The 19,608-nt window shown below is 43.0% G+C and overlaps 1 protein-coding gene and 1 long non-coding RNA gene across 2 annotated transcripts in view; one reads left to right on the forward strand and one right to left on the reverse strand.

The window, feature by feature from the left end:
* Positions 1–3,515, forward strand: part of TRPC7 (transient receptor potential cation channel subfamily C member 7) — a 95,971-nt gene extending 92,456 nt beyond the window's left edge. The window contains exons 15-17 of the mRNA XM_086852167.1: positions 300–353; positions 1,621–1,696; positions 2,419–3,515. Coding sequence (XP_086708293.1) covers positions 300–353; positions 1,621–1,696; positions 2,419–2,561 — 273 coding nt within the window. The 3' untranslated portion in view covers positions 2,562–3,515. The remainder of the gene's footprint in view (positions 1–299; positions 354–1,620; positions 1,697–2,418) is intronic.
* Positions 3,516–4,439: 924 nt separating this feature from the next.
* On the reverse strand, positions 4,440–19,025 carry LOC147650355 (uncharacterized). The gene is made up of 2 exons (XR_015276825.1): positions 18,696–19,025; positions 4,440–4,734 (listed from the first exon to the last, which is right to left on the reverse strand). It is a non-coding gene; the product is annotated as an uncharacterized LOC147650355 (long non-coding RNA).
* Positions 19,026–19,608: the final 583 nt, after the last annotated feature.

A 19,608-nucleotide genomic window follows, 5' to 3' on the forward strand; every position in this document is an offset into this window, starting at 1 on the left:
GATAACAAAAATATACACAACTTAAACATTTTGAAAAGCATGAGAAACAAGTCAACACAGCTGCCATGATCTGGGAATAAACTAGTCTAGGAAAAACTATACCTTTGTCAAAGAGAATATGGGAACTGGCATAAAGAGAGGTGATGCATCATTTTTTTTCCAGGTAATAAGAGCCTGTGTTCTGAGTCATTGTTTTAGTCTAAATTTCTTCTGACTTTTGCTCTTGAAAAAAATTACTTAGTTTTGGATCCAGGATTTCCCTACTTTCCCCAAACATTACTTCATTTATGTTTTCTCAGGTGACAGCCCTACTTCCCTCTGGATTCTGCTACCTTGGCCATCTCCAACACACCGTACGTGCACTGTGCCTCATCTCGGTTGCCTTAGTGACTCACCTGCTTAGCCAGATGCCTCTGACATACAAGTTTTAGTCATCCCATATTCCATGGCTGCATGGCATATACAAATGACTGGATCCTTCTTTGATCTTCACGAGCTTTTTGCACTGCTATAATCCTTATTTGGCTACTCAGAAAAAAGAGCAGGTGTTCCATTTCCTTAATCCTTCACACCCTACGTAGCATTTTTAAGTGATGTTCCAAGCAGAGATGTGATTGCTCTGTGAAGAAGTGAGTCCATGCTGTCAATGGCTTTTTCCTTAATACTGGACATCTGGTCAATCAAAGATACCGAGCTCTCCTGTGTTTGCAGAGGATGGATCTAAATCTCTGTCTCTGAGAGAGCAGCTCTTTTTATGTTTATATATTTTTATTTCTTTTTCCTTTATAGGTTTTTATATTTTTTCCCCACTGGGGCGTCCTTTCTGCAGTGAAGATGTGGCTGTCAGCTGTAGCCCAGTGTGCAGCCCACAACTGCCAAAGTTACTTTCCTTGTAGATAAATGGAACTTAGACATTCTTGGAATAATAGCACATTGCAAGCTCATATCCATAACCATCATCTAATTCTGTATGTACTCTACCTAGCAGTCATCTCCATTTTGTAAGTTTACATGGCTCTATATTTTTCACTATATATGTCTCTTAAAATCCACCATTTCTGTAAGACACTTTTCTCATTTAAGCCAAGTTCCCCACCTTCATTCAGCCTCTCTTTTCTCTGTCCTTCTCTAAATTTATTTTCTCTTAAAAACCCAATGGCAAGGCTAGCAGTCTTTCTGTGAACCTCAGGTCAGCTGCACTGTGAATGAGTTTGCTAACATCATTAATTAACCACTTATTTCTTCCTGTAAAGTACTATTAGACACCAACATGCTAAAAGAAGGCTCTGGAACCTATTTCCTTAGCTTTCTATTGGATCATCTGTGTTTTCTTTCTGTCTGTGGGACATGATCTACATTCACATGCATCCCAAAAAGTACCCCAAAGTGCTTCATATGTGGGGTCATGAGGGAGTGGCTGTCAATCAGCTACTGTAGTACAATGTTCACAATATAAAATGGGAAATAATAATAATAATAATAATAATAATAATAATAATAATAATAATAATAATAATAATAATAAATTATCCCTAGTGAAACCAGATGTTTGAATTTCTCATAATAAGTCTGGAATGTGGACAGTCTCCCACTAAAGGAGTGTTTCTGTTCTCCTTTCAGAAGATAATGAAGCGTCTGATTAAGCGCTATGTGCTGAAGGCTCAGGTTGACCGGGAAAATGACGAGGTCAATGAAGGCAAGTGAAATTTTATAATTGACCCACTAACAAGCATGTGCTATTACTGCTGCTGATCTGGCCTGTACAAGGGTTGAGCTTAGTTAAGATCCTCTGTAGTGAGAGCTTGCTCACTGCTCAGGTGAGCAGTGCTGACTCTGGTCCACCCTTGTGCCCTTGAAATTCCAGATCCCTTTTTTCCCTTAGCAGAACACACATATCCCAGGATCTTCACCCAGCCCTGCTCACCCCTGTAGCTCTAACTCTCCCTCCTTTACAACTACCAGGGTATTGCCAATACCCAGCATCACCTTGCTGTCTATGTAAAACATTTTCTGGCTGCACTGCCCAGGCCTGCCCCAAGGACACTGTTTTGAATGGGATCCAGATTCATATTGCTGTGGTGGCGTGTGGAATTTGTGTGCAGATGGAAAAGAACCTCTAACACCTCTTAAATGCTACCCTCCTGCAAATACCCTATGTAGGTGGAGACCAATTTGTGGAGAGAGACCAAATTTGAGAAAGCATGAACTCTCCACACAGGTTTGCTGTTGCTGTTGGTACCACTGCTGGATGTACAGGTGATTCCTTATAACTACAGATATTCAGAGTGTTATGCAGGGAGATCAAATGCAGCTCCACACACATTCCTGACCAAACACACTGAAATTATTGCTTTCTTAGGTCTTGGAAACAGAGTGACTTAGTTCAGTATGGCTAACAAGAACATTTTCCTCTTTCAGGAGAACTTAAAGAAATCAAACAAGATATTTCCAGTCTCCGCTATGAACTCCTAGAGGAAAAGTCCCAAGCTACTGGTGAGCTGGCAAAACTAATACAGCAGCTGAGTGACAAGTTTGGGAAGACCTTAAATAAGGACATTTGATGGTGAATACAGAGAAAGACAACTTGTTTTCTAAACATTGTTCATTCTCAACCAGCATCTTAGGAGGGCAAAAAACATGTGAAAGATGAGTACTGCACACTCATCTTCTGCTGGCAAGCAAGTGTTGGTAGGAGCACTTTGCGTTTCTCCTGCACTTGGTGAGTGACCAGTTAAATCTTTTCTGATACAAAAGTGACTTAATGGTAAAAATCTATGCCCCTTGACATCAGAAACATATTTACCATAGAGAAGGCACCTCCAGTTAAAGGCAAAAAAAAGCCAGATCTTCATTCATCTAACTCCAGAGAAGACAATGTAACTGTGCTCATTAACACCAACAGTCTGTACTGACCACAAATGAGTGAAGTCTGAAGAAAAAATGTGCCAAGCATATACCTGCAAAATTTTTACAATTCCTCTTCTTGGGTGTGTACTTTCCTTTTATGTTTACATTGGCAACCTTGAATATAACTTTGATGAGCACTGTGGCTAATGACAAACTAATGAGAAATCATCTGTTGAACTGACCAAGGCAGTGAATAACAAGTAGACACTGACAACATTGGAAAAACAAAATCAAGATTGTGGGGTAAAATATCCTTTAACCTGATGAAAGGATTTCCAGCCAAACACTCCTGTCCACCTCTTCAGCTGTATTAGTTAGTCTGCTGATGGATATGGTCTCTTTGTATGCACTTAGCCTCTCTTTTATCCTTAGTCGATCCCATCTCCGACAACAGTGTACTGAGATACTCGTAATGATGTGAAACTCACTTCCAAGGATACCCAGAGATAAAATACCTTGTGCTAATGTGTTCAGTTCAAAGAACAGCATTAATCCAGAGACAGCGATGCAACTGAGCTCAGCTTTCAGATTCCAGAGGTCGAACTGCAAGCCATAGGAAGAGATCAATCACAATGAACATTGCCCAGTAGTTTCCAGCCTTGAAATTAATACAAAAAGGCTTTAATTGAACATTCTGACCGAAAATAAAAAAAAAGAAGAAGAAAATAAAGGAAAAATCGTTGCAGAAATTGTTGTCATGTTTTTGGCTCTTACAGATGATGAGAAATGGATTCAAACTGTTCTAAGGCTGTGTTAATACAAGGATCACACTTTTTCAACAGGAAAGTTGTAGGTCTGTGCGACACAACTGCAAACATGGATGGCTTGGATTTTCATGGTTGGCTACAAGATTTCAACTACTTAAAGCACACCTTACTACTTGGGAACCATGGAACTGGATTGTTTGTTTACATGAGACACCTATAAAATGAACATAACATCTAGGTTTCAGCTGAGACAAACAAGCAGAGCCAGAAGGTGACCTGTGATCAGTTCTTAAGTGCCAGATGAGAATACATATAGCCTATTAGAATAATAGTTATATTTGTACAAAAATAAAAGAAAACAAAATAAAAAAGTGTACTGTACGTAGTTCTGTTTAGAGAAAAAATACTGTATTTTTACCTTTAATAAAATTATCTTGTATACTGTAATATTTTTACCTAAAAATGGAAAAAAAATAAAATTACCTCATAATATTTTGTTGTACACTGAGTGAAATATTTGCTTGATCTTTTGACTGTCCTCATAAGAAGAAAGAATATATTTCATGGCAATACTACTTGCTCCCTACTCACTTTTCCAGCCACTGTGTAAAACTTCTTTTCCATTAGAAAAACCAATGCTATTGTCACAGCACTGTCTTAAAATTTAATCTTATTACAGGTCTACACCTGGGTCCTGATCAAAGTATTCCTTCACCCTTCCCATTTCCTGTTTTAGGGGTTTAAGGAAAATTGTCCTAGGTAGAACTTACAAGGACCACATAATTTAAATTTCTCATGGTATTGAATGCAAGTCCCACAAAAAGATTTAGCTGAAGTCCTAAGATGCACTTTTATTTTGTATATTTAAATGAAGCTCAGCAAAATGCCTGATCTACAGTACAGCAACACCTACAGGAATATTGTTCTACTGCTAAATATTGCATTCAGTGCATGCTCTGGTCAGCACAAAGAACACTCTACTCTGGATAACTTTGCTGAATTTTTGGCTCCCAGGTGAAGGTACAGCTGTGCCCATCAACTTCTGTCCTTCCAGCCTCTGCACAGGTGAAGCAGTGCAGTCCTGACACAGGGAGTTAGCATGCTGCTCTCACTCAGGAATCTGCCAAGAAAGAGCACAGTATTCACTAGGACTTCAAAGGTAGACTAAAAGATGTATTTATATATATATATATATAAAAAGCTTCCTCCCCTTTTGCATTTACATTCTTGAGAGTATCAAAGTCCAGAGACTTTATATAAATATTCATGACAGGCAAAATCCCACTACATCTGAGCACTTTTCTCACCTGGTCCCAGTAACACACTCAAGGAAATTGTTCACTGTGAGTTACTCTCCAAGGTCATAAGAAGTTAAAATTAAGAAGCTTCACTGAAAGAGAATCCTGAGAAAATTTAGAGTTTGAAGCAGAAAAATCCAGGTAGGTGAGCCCCAGATTGGATTAGAGCTGAGACATGTGGGTTCCCATTTCCCATCTCCAGGGGCACCTCCAGGCCATGCAGTGTCACATCAGCCACCTGCTGGGCTGGATTTGATCCAGTCCATGACACCTCTGACCTGAAGCTTTGTAATGTAGGTTTTGGTATCCCTTGGACAAATTCATACTGTGAAGGGATGGAACTTTACCCAAATCATTTGTACATACAGAATTATAACTTTTTATGGGAAATAAGAGAGGTCACATAAAAATGAAACGAATCTGAAGTCATCCACACAAAGGTGAATATCCTCCAAGAGATTGTCGTAATTCTGCAAATACCACAAGCCAATCAAACTGGAACTTAAATAGACACCCTGAGGAAGATCAGAACAAAGTCATTCACTAGCCAGTATTGATTTATTAACTGCACAAGTCTCTAGACAGTTGTTCCACACCTTGCAAAGGCCAAACCAAGTCAGCTGCTGCTAACAGAGAGGAAGAAACAGCAGGAAGAATTAACAGGACTTGGTATTTCATGGGGTTGAACTGCCTGGTGTTTAGCCTCTGCTCCCCAGAGGTGCAAGTCCCAAAACAAAGGAGCTGCCCAAGGACATCTGGCACTGTGCCCCTGCTTTCAGCAGCAAGAGATGGGCTGTGCAGACACAGGGCAGATGTGATACTTCATGCACATCTTTGCTCTCCAACTGGATTAATTTTGCCTGTAACTTTGTGGACAATGACTAACAAATACTGTCCTCAGTTCCCAAAAAACATAGTTTAAAAACATAGTTTAAAAGTAAATATTAAGAAGAATGGTGTCATGAAAAGTGGCTTGCAAGATTGCCTGCATCCTGACCAGAGCTCATATTAAATTGTCAGAGCTAGGCTTTATTTTTAATTAATCTGTGTGAGGAAAGATTTTCCAGCAGGCCAAAAGAAATTGCCCTGATTAAAAGACACAAGAAATTAATTATCACTCAGTAAAGACAAGCCAGGACACAGTCCATCACCACAAAGGCAGGAGAGCTGAGCAGCATGGACAGGGTTCCAAACACAGCTCCAGCTGAGAGCAGATCTCTGCTGTACCATGGCCAGGTCTGGGCTGCAGGGATGAGCCAGGACCAGCCCTGCACAGTGGGCATCACCTGCCACACAACCCCTCTGCTGCCTGCCAGGCCCAGGAGGAGCCTGACAAACAGGGCATTTCATTCCTCAGGTGCCATTCAGGGCATTTCATTCCTCAGCTGGATTCCCTCACTGAACAACAGGCAGGGAAAGGAAAGCCACAGCTTCATAGCCAAGGCTGGCAGGCTGGGCTCAGATGGGCAGGGTAGGTGTTTCCTCTCTCCAGACACTATAAATACTTTCCCTGTGACCTGAAAAACAGTTCTGCCCCTGCTTTGGCCACAAATGTCTCACCACTCCAGTGTTACATGCTGCAGGCAGCAGGTCCCGTTACTCCTATTTCACCTTGGCTGTGGCTGGACTGCAAACCCTGCAGGTAGCAGAGCTGTGCTGGACAGCAGCCTGCACAAACTACTGCCTCAAAAACTTACATTTTAATTGAGAAAGGATGACGATTGCACAGGGGAAATGAAATGGCCTTAGCTTCCAGTGAAGGAAGGCAGATGCAGAGAAATTCAGTGATTTCCCTTAATGACATGAAATGAGGGGGACAAAATTTGGGCTGTAGTTCTGAATCTTATTAGAATGAAAATATACTCATTAGCCCTGCCTTCTCTTAGTCCATGTTCTTTGTAGGGCATATACTCCTCAGTGAGGGATGAGATCTGCCAATGCCTGATGCTGGCAGCACAAGAGCAACAGGAAAAAAAAAAAGATGATTGTCTCACTGATCATATATAATTTTGGGAAGTCATTGCCTGCCATCCCTGGGAGATTTTAATGGCTCTATATCAATCATATGTCTTCACTATTGTTGAATTTAAATCAAGTCACATAGAAGGGAAGATTATAACCAAAGGAGCAAAATAACTAAACTGGTTCTGGAATTTGTGATGCTTTTACAACAGGTGAAAGGCCACTTGCTTCAGGTCATTTGAGACAGACATTCAACACAAACCTGCTGTGTGACAAAGGGGATTTTGAAGAGCTTAAGCAGCTAATGAACAGCTAATGATCCTGTTAATATACAACTAATGTTTACTGTAATGCAGAGTAATATTTAATTCCCTTACTAATAATTAATTCTTGTGCTGCAAGGTTTTAGGTTTTAGGCTTACACAGCAGGAGCATGGGGGATGTGGTGAGGAGATGAATTTGTGTGTGAAGTCACAGCCCTGAGTTCAGGCTGTTGTGAAAGCAGTGGGCACGGCTCTGGCAGCACAGCACGCCCGTGTGGCGAGGGAGCAGGAGATGAGGGTTATTCCCTGCTACATCCCAGTGGGTGGCACACAGACTCCATAGCAGGGCACTTTTGCAAACAGGCCCATAGAAACCTGTCCCTGTGCTCCACCAGCTGAGAGCATCCTGCACTGTGCTCTGCTCTCCCCTTGGAGCAGGGCTCCAGTCTCATCGTGCTGGTACCCAGCATCCTTCTGATCCCTTCAAGGACTCTGGAGCAGGGATTGCAGTAACTCACTCCAAAATTTTCATTTGAAGATGAAAACCCCCATGAAATTAAAAAGCTGGTTTCATGCAAAAGTGCTTTCTGTACAATAATATGCTTTGGGCCAAATCTTCATCGTGATTCCCAAACAGAATTAAAAAATTGAGCTCATCCTAAAAAGAAGCTTGTTGGGTTTTGTGTTTAGAAGCAGCGCTGACTGGTTTAGTCTGTCATTCCTGCAGGCAGCTGGGACAGACAGACAGGGATTCAGCAAGCTACTCAGAAGACCACACTCCTATTCCCAGCTCTGCATTTGCAGCCAGCCAAGTGAGCCCATAGTTTAGGGACTATTATTTTTGTCACAGACCTCAGGCAAGCCTTTGGGTGACTGGAGGCCAGCAGGCTTGTTGGAGGGGCAGCCTCTAAGCACACCTAGGAGCTGTACTCCAGCTCCCAGCTTTCAGGCAAAGCCTCAGTGAGATCAAAGTATGAAGGGAATGAGTAACAGACACCTCATCAGAGGCAACATTCACTGCAGAGAGAAAAGACACAACTAGAAGAGACTTTTGTGCTTATTAAACACTGCTGAGTGTGTGCTGTGTCCCTGGGAACACCTGGCTCGGTCCCTGCTGCCATCTAGGCATCGCACCAGAGCCACATTTGTGGTGATGCCCCAGAGCCACCATTCCTGCTGTGACAGGAATCCTTGTGGGAAACAGGGGAGGGAATGCTGACAGAGGCAGCCCAGCACAAGCACAGGAACTGCAGAGAGCAGCAGGGTCTTGGGGCAAAACTGCTGCCACTTTCCTCCAGGGTAGGATGGAAGGGATGATATTACAGACTTGAGCCACAAACTTACAGCAGGTTTTGCTTTCAGAGCAGAACAAGGTGGGAGCAGGTGTCTGCAGGCAGGAGAAGAATGAGAATGAGGGAGGAAATTTGCATTAATGGCAGCTGAGCTGTAGCATGGAGACTGAGCTGTGCCTCATTGCCCTTTAGGGTGAATTACAGTCCATGCACTCTGAGTTTTACTGCCGGATTTCTTCAAATATTTAGAAAAATATGGAGGGGAGGGGTGGTGATCATGTTCTGCATCCATCCTAAAGTGAAAATGATGAGAAGGGAAAGGTGCAACTAAAAATATAATTAAAGGAGAGGAAAAAAAGGATGTCAGCAGGCATAAGAGAAAATAATAGCCCTTTCTCAACTGGAGTTGCAGCCACCAGTAGGAACTGCTGCCTGTGAACACCTTCACCCAAGCTGTGGTGGCTCAAAGCCAAGCCCTGGGGACAAACAAAGCATGGGTACACCTACAGAGTCTGCCAAAAGCCACCCCTGACTCCAGACCCTGGCTATGAGACAGCATCATAATGGGATGGGAATAATTGTGCCTGGCAATCTCAGTTGATGCCACAGGCTGCAGTAAGCCCTCAGCCCATAAAGCCCCCAAGTACCTGGCACTCTGAGAGGAGAGAAACTGTTTGCTGTTTGGTTGGTTGGTTGGTTTTTTCAGGAGTTTTTTTCCTGGCTTTTAACTGTTTGAAAGCTCCTGTACATACAGAGAGCTGTGAGGAGTTCCCCCATATTTTCTCCATGCTTTAGAATAAGCTGTGGATGTCTCACAGGGATTTCAGTGGGAATGTGCACTCACAAGGGGAAAACACAACCCAGAGCACTCCCAAACGCAAACTGCTCTGGATGGAGAAGAGAGATGGAGCCGTGTCTCTTGCTGCTGGTTGCAGTAGGAGCCAGCAGGTTGTGCTCATGAACAAGAAATCCACAGCTCAGCCTCTGGGATGTTCCACAGTAAAAGCAAAGCTACAGGAAAAATAATTCCTCTTTCTGCAGGGTTTCTCTCCAGCTCGTTATAGCAGCCTGCCTCATGGTTTAACAGCCCGTAAAGCTACAAGGATCTGGAGCTTATTAAACTCTGCTATTAAAAAATGTTGAACTGATGATTTCTTGTTAGAAAGTCAATATATCTTCAGCTAACTTTGAAACACTCAGAGAAGTTTTCTGCTTTTTACTGTCTTACTCTTTTTTGTTGGTGGTGTTGTCTCCCAGGGGACAACAGCTTTCAGTGTCTCTCATTTGTACCTGTACAAAACAGAGAGCTCCAGAAGAAAATTCCCTCTCCAGCTGAATTTTGTGTGTAGGATCTACTGTGGCCTGAGCTGCTGCTTCCATAATGTAGGGATTCTGCTATTTAAACTTATTTAAAAATATAAAAGTTATGTTCTTTTCCAATCTGTGCCTACATAAGCCAACACCAAACTGATTTAAATTACAAAATAAAAACATGTTTCTGCTATCATCTCATATGCAGGGTTTCCTTCATTCATTCTTCCAGTTTTAGTAGTATTTCTAACAAAACGTGGACAATTTTTACATCTGAGGTACCAAGATATTTGTGATAGCAGAATGACTGACAGTTTTTTCCAAAATCTGATGGGGAATCCCTCCAGCATTCATCCTTCTTGGAGCTGGAATTAAGCCTTAATCCTCTTGTTCCCCTTTCGAGGCACAGAGTCCATCCTTGATTAAAGACAGCACTTCAGTCATAACCTGAATTCCATAAGTGCTTTACTCCTTTTTTCAAGAAACAATTTAACTTCTTTGACTGGGCCAAATGGAATAAACTATAAATAAAATAAATATTTTATATATATATAATTATAATATATATAATATCATATTATATATAACTATATAATTATATACTACATATTGTCTGTAATTAATTATTATGATATATAATTAATAATTATATTAATATATTAATTATTATATATAATATATTTATATATTATGTATTTATATTATATATAGATATAATATAAATAACATAAAATAAATAGAAGGAATAAAGCAGACATAAAAGCACACTGTAACTGAACTAGAGAAGATCACAAAAATCCAAACAGGTCTATCAAGAGCTCTGTATGTCAGTGCCACTGCTCCTCGTGCTTCCCACAGCTCTGAATGGGGGCACCTGGAGCCACCCCCACGCCAGGGCCCCCCCGAATGCTCAGCCTGAAGCACAGCCTGCATCTTGCTTGGGCACAGGGCTGTGGCTCAGAAACATATTGTTATCTAAGTCAATCCTCCCAGCCAACCAGTTCCAGCAACTCACTTTGAAAACACCACCCACGTTCTGTAAAAATTCAGATTTGCAGAGATGCAGCCCACAGAGATTAATGAGGGTTTGAATTTATGCTTCCAGAGCTTCCAATGGCTTGATTTTTCTGCTATACCATTATAATCTTCCTATGCATGAAGGCTGCTCACATTCTTCCAGAAAGGGCTTGATTTCACAGCTAATAAAAATTGCATTCAGGAAAATTAAATAAATAAGGCAGTTGCTGTTACTCAGGCTGTGTTTTAGCACAAGGTCTGGTGATGCAAATTAGGGTGCAGTGGCCAAACTGAGTTTCAGGTGGTATTTTTCTCAGCTGAAGCTCTGCTGTGTGCAGGTGGGCCCCATGAAAGGGACCCAGTGGGGCGGGGGCTCTGCATGGCCCCTCCATCTGTCCTGGCACTGGGGGGCACTTTCCAGCAGCCCCCAGAACATGATGGGGGTGTTCCCTGTGGAGAGCTTTTCACTCCAGGTTTGAGGAATAGGAGAAGCAAAAAGACCCTTCCAGTGTTCCTCAGCCTAGTGACAATTCCTCACCACTTAGCACAGATGCTGCTGGAAGCCATCCCACTGAGTGCACCCATAAAAAGCAATCAAGCACAGCCCTGCACAGCACCAGAGTTTTGCCTTTCTGTGTGAGTGTTGCTTTTCAGATTTCATTTTTATCAAGTTTGAATTGAATTCTGGGGTAAAGGAGGGGCAAGAATCCCAGTATTGTCTGAAAAGCCAAATAACCTTATTCACAGAGTATTAGAAAATCTCTCTCCTGTCCACCTCTCCCAGAAAAGACAGAGACAACAGTTACCTTTTCTTAGCACTATCTCCTCATACACATGGAGTGATCCAGGAACCTATAGAGCTGTAGGAAAGAAAAGACATTCTTCTCTACACATTACATGTGAGACGCTCTGAAATAGCTCTCAGGATTGTCCCACAGACCAAGCCCAGAATGACAATGTGAACCACCACTGTCTGTCACTTGTGATATTCCTGCTTCTGCATCCGTTTGAGCCTCATTGTGCACAATCCAGCACAACTGTACACATTTCATGGTTAATGTACTCAAAATAAGCATTACTCAGACTGATGACTAGGTCTTCCCTTACAGCCATCTGGATGGTTTATTTTAGAAAGTGATTTGGAAAACAGTGCTTTATTCATAATTATTCTGAGGGTTCCATCAGAAAACAGGGGCTGTGGTGATCCAGTTCCTGCCTGGGTCCTGCTTTTCTCTCACTGGCCTCCAGCTTCACATCCCCCTTAGTAGTTCCCACAGTTTTTAAAGGAGGAAAACCACATTTATCATTAACCACAACTTGTCATCAGACTTTGAACTGCAACACCATGCAGGTCCCAGAGGTGACCCACCGTAAACTCACTGACCCAGAGCCACCACACACACCTCTAGAACATGTCACCTTGCACTGGGCTGCAGCCAGTGACAGAGCTGCACTTTACATAAATGCAAATTAACGTTCAAATTGCTCACTCAGGCCTTTGCTGGCATTGCTGCCTTTCAGTGTGTGTCACTTGCTGCACTGGAGCTATGATGGGCAGTGGCAGGTTCAGGATGCCACCAACACAGGTCCCAGAGGCTGATGCCATCCTGACATGTAGAAAGGGAGAGGCTCTTTAAATTTAGGAGCGGTTCTTGTGTGTCTCATCCAAGCCTCATGGTGCCTAAATTATTTATTGTGCATTTGCTGCATTATTTATTGAGTCCCTTTTGCCCATACGTGCAAGGAACATGAGCCAGTGGCTCTGCCACAGATTTCATACCCCATCCTAGTCCAGCAGTTCCTGCCCATTCTCCTCCAAAGGACAGATTACCATGCTATTTTCAAGGTAAATATGCTTTCCCTCGGGTGCAGAGTTCTCCTTGGGTGGAAAGGTCCCAACCAAGCTCTGGAGAAGAAGGATCTTGCTCAGCAAAATGAGCTGAAATTAGCCCAAAAATCACCGAAGGAGTTTTTCTGTAAATGTAGTTCTGGTCAGTGTGACTAAGGAGCTGTCTTTCTACCCCAGGACTCACAAGCCCTGGAGGGCACTGCTGTCCCTCCTGCTGTGGCCTGTGAAGAGGCCAGCACAAGCCTGGAGCATCTCCCATGTTTGAGCCACTGGATCTGGCATGAAGCTGTGTCAGGGGAGGTTTAGGTTGGGTATCCTCACCCAGAGGGTGGCTGGGCTCTGGAACAGGCTCTCAGGGCAGTGGTCCTGAGAGCACCAAGCCTGTCAGAGCTCAGTGGGTGCCTGGACAGCCCTCCCAGGGACAGGGTGAGGTCTTTGGAGCTGTCCTGTGCAGGGACAGGAGCTGGAATCAATGATCCTTGTGGTTCCCTCCCAGTTCAGGATATGCTGTGATTCCATGACTGGCTTTGCTCTCCCACATCAGGGCGAAACTTCTGTCTGCTGTTTCACCAAAGCCAAGGCTGCCTTTTCAGGGAACATTTCCATCTGTAATTACTGCACAATGGGACAAAGTGAGGGTGCTTTGATCACATATTCATGATATCTCCCCTGCTTTGAAGATAACTCTGCAGAGTGACAGCAGCTGTTTTAATCTCCCAGGTGGTGCCAATAAATGCAGGAACTGGTAGTTTAACACAGCACTATCCGTGTTCTCATATTCCTCCAATATCTAATAATAGAACAAAACTGTGAAATATAGCAATGATCCCACAGCTGCAAATACCTATTTAACCAAGACAAGACATGTAAAGGATGGCTGTTAGCACCCTCCAAGCCAGCGAATTGTCAAATGCCCTCCCAGCTGCAGAAAGGATTGCAGATTTTATTTATTTCTCCAAAACCTGTAAGAGCAGAAGAAAAATAAGGATATTTTAAAATGGTATCAAAAATCATCACTGTCTGGACCAGGATGGAACCTCTTAAATTGTCAGATTTCACAGCAGAGTCTGCATGACACTTCTGCAGGTCTTTCATAATCCTGCCCTGTCAGAAGGTTATAGGCTGCTTGAAATTTGATCTCTAAAGTAATTGCTAGCTGGGAGAAATAAGCAAGACCATTCATTATATTTCACAAAGGACATAACAAAACACAAAAATAACAAGATAGAGGATAGATTTGGCTTGTTGAAACAGATGGATACTCCCTCAACCGCATTTCAAGGGCAGGAAGATGCACCAGTCTCTTTCCCACTGTGGGTTTTTAATAAAAGAAGCAGAAGCAAACAAGGAGGGTTGATACCATGAGGCTGCAAAGGCAGCTGCAGTCTCGAGAGAGGCAATTTTGCCTGCAGTTCGTGCTGTGTGGTCTCTGGAGATGTATTTGCTGGCATTAATTGGCATGGAAAATCAATACAGCCATGTGCATAAGCTGCAGTTGTTGCCTGGGTCTGTCTTTCCTTCCCCTCCACTCTCAGAGATGCGCTGTATATTGTAATATATAAATTGCTCCTTGGGATGGTATGTGCCAACTCCACAGTGCCTCGAGTAAACTCATTTCTCTATAATCCCCTCTGGTGCAGAGGCTTATGAAGGCAGTTGTGATTCCTGCATCTCTGCCTTTGGCTACACCTGTGATTAATGGCATTCCCCAAGTCTTGCAGATTTGGGATTTTGAGAATATGGTGGGAGAAAATTTGAATTTGTTGGGCCCCGGGAGTCTAAAGTGTTTTGTGTCAAATCTTCCCTATGTGGGATTAGATTATTCCCATTTACACATTATTTTATCCAGACTTTGCATTTCAAATAGCAATTCTTTAGGGGTCCCTTGAATCCATTTTTTGTTAAAGACGAAGAAACACACTCAAGATTTTTTTGCTGCTCTTTCCCTTGAGACTCCATCCATTTTTAGCTATACTGTCCTGCATATTCCTCTGTTATTTAAACATGAATAGCTTACTCTTCTTTTTTATTTCTACTCAAGTTTTTACTGTTTTATTATTGTTTTTTGCATTTCTCTGGTGCTGGTGTGACACCCCAGAGAGGGCAGGATGGATGCCACACAGTCCCAACAGATATGTCTGCTCTTTCTGAATCTCTTTGACTGAGTGCAATTCCTTGCTCTTTACTGGAGATCTGCTAAGGGCTGAAATGACAATAAATAAATAAATCAAGAGACCACACTGTACATGGTTAAGGGGGAGTTAAGCTGGCTGCTGGTTTTCCCTCTCCTTGGCTTTATCTCCAGACCAGTGTCAGAGATTTGCTTGACAGCAGCCAAGCAGATAGGAACCTACTGTTCAGATATACCATTCAACAAGGAAACAATTAAATAATTACATGGATTGCATTTACACAGGAATGAGAGCAGTAACAGAGGTGTGGCCAGAATGGTACAACTCCACAAACAAAAGTTTGCAAGTGTCCTGAGGAAGGGACTCTCTATTCAAAACCTTCTGTTTCCCCAGAATTATCATCTGGTCTAGCAAAAGGCTCTGCCTTTCCCTGAGGATTTGGTGTCAGTTGTAGATGGCACTCGATGCCAGGATGAGTGTTAGTGCTCAGCTCTCCCTGTGTGGAAGGCTGACCCTGTTGGTGTCCCCACACACATGGGCCAGAGGAGGAACCTGTGAGGCTGAGACAACTGGGGTTGTTCGGTGTGGATAGGGAAGGCTCTGGGGTGGCCTTGTTGTGGCCTTTGAGTGTCTGAAAGGGCTAGAGGAAATCTGCAGAGAGGCTGTTTACAAGGGCTTGTAGTGCTAGGACAAGGGGGAATGGCCTCAAACTGAAGGAGAGCAGGTTTAGATTGGATATTATGAGGAAATTTTTGCCTACAGGGGTGCTGAGGCCCTGGCACAGGGTGCCCAGAGGAGCTGGGGCTGCCCCATCCCTGGAAGTGCCCAAGGCCAGGTTGGATGGGGCTTGGAGCAGCCTGGGGGAGTGGAAGTTGTCCCTGCCTGTGGCAGAGGGTTTGGAACAAGATATCTTTAAGGTCCCTTCCAACCCAAACCACTCTGATTCTATGTCCAGGCCTGACTCTTTGACACTGAAAAACAAGGACAAAATGAATCCAACTTTGTGGTGCTTTTCAAAAAGGAATTGCTCATATCTCTGAGGATTTAAATTATTCTGTCAGACATTGCTGCTGGCATGAACTGTTGGCATGGAGACTGATGCGGAATTTAATACAACATAAATAAAATATTAATGACATAGGAGAAACCAGTAGTGATTTAAAGAGATACTGAGCTGCCAACCAAGCTATGGTTTGGAGTTCATCATATGAACAACAGGGAAAACAGTGATTAAAGCTACAAAGGGCAGTAAGAAACAACCTCATTCTGCCAAAGTCTTCTGACCATCTAAAACACTCAGAAAGGTCTGATTTGGTGGAGGGATGAGATGAAAAACTCTCTAAATTTTTTTTTCAATTTTCCCCAACAGAAATTAATGGAAGGTCCCTGCATCAGAAGTAACAAGGCCAGGCCAGCAGGTTGTGGGACACGGCTGAGAGTGCACCAGATACTTCACAGCACTCACTGAGGGCAGAAAAACTCTTGCCTCAGTCTTGGGTTGCTTTGCAAGAAGACAGATACCCAGAGGAGAGAAGAAAGGATATTGCTAGAGTGCAGTGCCCAGAGCAAGGAAGTATTGCTGATTATATTAGCATGGGTATAGTCCAAGAGATTAAGGCTAAAATCCCCGTTTCAATAATAACATTGTTCCAATAGGTTCAGCTGATTCAGATACCAACCCAGATGTGCAAAGATCAAGTTAGAGTGTTTGCTGGAGGCAGTTTGAAAAATGTATCCTGTTCTCCAATACCCTGAGCAATCACCTTTCCCACTACAATTGTTGGATTTAGTGTTGCATTGCCAGTTTGAGAACTCTTTTTCTTCTGCAAAGCTATTTCATTGAAAAATTCCCAACAATCCCTCATTCTGAATACTCACACTAAGTTATGTTTGTAGTCACATGCTTCCAAAACCCCCAAAGATAATGAGCACTGAGTATAACCTAGAGCATGATGGAAAACAATAAATGAAATCAGATACTTATATGAGCTTTTCACAGGCTCAGGTAATGGAAAAGCTGTTGGTAAACTGTCAGAGGGAGTCAGCAGACAGGCAGGAATAATCAGAACATGTCCTGAGCTGCTGCAACCAACACAGAGCTCAGAGTCAGACCAACTTTATTGAAATAGCTGGTCTCAGTGGGCATGGAAGCAGAATTTCATCACAAAACAACATGTCTATTATTTATTAATGTCTAAATGAGTGGGAAGTAAGTCCTCTCTGATCACATCTTTTCTCTTTACAAGACTCTGTTATCCACATACCTCAGTCCAGATCCTGTTATTGATTGTATGTAAACAATATTAAAACATAAATAAATTTTCTGAAGGATAATTTTCCATTTACATAAACATAAAAATTTCTGCTGTGTGCATTGGAAGACAAAGGCTGAGTGGTTTGGGAGCAATGTAAGCATATCTGAGCTAAATATCTGAGAGAGAGCTGGAGATGAAAGACTCCCAGATACCATGTATTAGTCATAATTTAAAAGCCCTGTCTCCAGGAGATAAAATTGTCCCAAGTAACTACTATAAGTGCTGACTTTCTAATACAGAACTGGCAGCACTTTTTATTGAATTCCCTGTGCATCACAGAGCATCATCACAAAGAGCCACAGGAGGACATTTTGTTTGGTCAATGGAGACCAGAGCGTAATCACTGGGGATTTGTGCTCTATCATTAACTTACTATTCAAAATGAACCAGAGAAAACAAGATACACATCCTCCAGAGCCACAGGGTAACAAATTCAGGGGCCCTTTGCTGTTTGCAGGTGCAGACCAATCAAGTGGGCATTTGTACATGTGCAAAAATTGTCACAGTGCCTCTTGCACAAATGAGTATAATTGTATCTGAAATATTTTAAGCATAATCTCATTGTAGGAAGCTTACACAGGCACAAGGATTAGTGGGAATAGTCACTGAGACAATACACATGGCACAAAATCACACCTCCATCAATTATTCAGTGAATGAGAGCTGATGTTCAGGCTGGTCCGTGGCTGTATCAGTTTATTGCACACTATCTAGAAAGCTGCATGAGGTGCTTATTGACTCATGGGGATGCAGGGAAATGCAGGAGAATGGTGTGGAAGTGCTCATTAAAGTGTTTAGCACATGCACCTATTGTGCTTGTTTTCCTTCTATTGTCTCTTGGGCAAGCCAGGAGGCTGGGCCAGCTCCCAGAGAGGATATCTGAGGTCAACATCAAAAATGTTTTCCTGGGAAGTGGATACTGATTTATAAACAAAAGCACTCCCAGGCAGAGGCCAGATGTCCCCGTTGCCTGGTTAACGTCACCTCTGCACCTTCCCTGGTCCCTCTGAATCCGTGCCACAGAGGAAAACCCTCCAGTCCTACCTGCTGGGAAGGGGCATCTGCAAAGGGCTGTGCCCTGCACCAGTGATGCTGAATACCTGCTCCTCTGTACCTTCTCCACAGAATTCCCCTCTAAGGACTCTGCTTCTAGACTGAAACTCTCTTTATTCTGTAATAACTACCCTGCAATTTTCATGTCATCTTAGGAGAAAAAGACAGGTAAAACCAGGATGCCTTATTCAGTCACTTGGAAAAAAAAATTGTTTCTTTCTGTTAGTGGCCATGACCCCCATAGCCTGACAATGCTTCTGAAAAAGGGTCCTTGTCTCCTGGTCTCCTGGTCTCCTCATTCTCCTCTTCTCCACATCCCTACCATCTCCCTTCTCCCCATGCCCCTTGCCTGTCCACACTTTAGAGCAGTTCTTTGCACTGAGAGCTCCTAACTACACAGCCACAATTGGGATCTTGGTGTTAATCCCTCTCAGATCAGTCCTTTTGGTGGTGATATCATGCAATCGTGTCACATTACATTTTCATTACTATAACCTCAGGTGTTACTTTAGCCCCAGTAACTGCTAACAAAATCGTTTGTGAAAGTACTTGCAATTAGGTAAATATAAACACATTAATAGTAACTCACCTAGAAGCTGAGCATTAGGCTGCTCAGGAAAAACTCATTTCCAGGCAAATAGGTTTTAACATTAGTTCCTTCCCACTGCGGAAGGTGAGGGTGATTAGAGATGGATGCCTGGGAGGAATGATCCCAGCTCTCTCCCAGCATGAACCCCTGTCTCCCAACCTCGGTGAAGGTTGTGGACAGCCAGCAGAGAGGGCAGCACCTCCACTGCTGACCTAGGGAGCTCATACAGCCCTGGGATGTCTTTTTCTGGAGCAGGGTCTCACAGGAGTATGTTTTCCTGGCTACCATCTGCTGTACTGGGCAGAGTATCAATGGCTTCCATCAGAGGGGCTGTTGATAAAAAACAGCAATAAGACACAGGATTAGCACTGGAAGAGAAAATCAGCAAATATTCAGTTTTAAACAAAGCCAGAGTACATGAGAGGTGCAATTTTTCTTATTTTTTTAACATCATGCAAAAGCAAGATCTTTCAGAAGCCCTACCAGAAAATATTCCCTAAGCTGCCTGCTGAACAAACCTCAGAGACCCAGGAAACTCACAGGACTCAGCTGCCACCTACATCCCAAACAGCAGAGGTGCTGCTCTCTTCAGGCATTCACCGTTGTGCTGCTTTTAAAAGATGACTAAAACACCTTAAAAGCATCCATGTTATGTCAGATTTCTCCAGAGGAGACTTGCCTAGAGGAATTTAAGAAGTTGTATGAGTGCCCTCCTTCCACCCCACCCCTAGGGCTGTTTGCTGTCACCTGGAGAAGCGGGCACTGCCTGCACACCTTCCCCCCTCCCACCCCTCTGTCCTGGCTCAGCTCACAGGGTTTGATCACTAATTGTACCAATGGAGGATGCTAAAATAAACCAGCTGATTTTCTGCAGAAAAGTAGCCTTTATGTAATTTTTGTCAACTTTGGCTGT

This window comes from Cyanistes caeruleus, chromosome 15 (genome assembly GCF_971803275.1).
Source record: "Cyanistes caeruleus chromosome 15, bCyaCae1.hap1.1, whole genome shotgun sequence".
In the NCBI taxonomy this organism is placed as follows: domain Eukaryota; kingdom Metazoa; phylum Chordata; class Aves; order Passeriformes; family Paridae; genus Cyanistes; species Cyanistes caeruleus.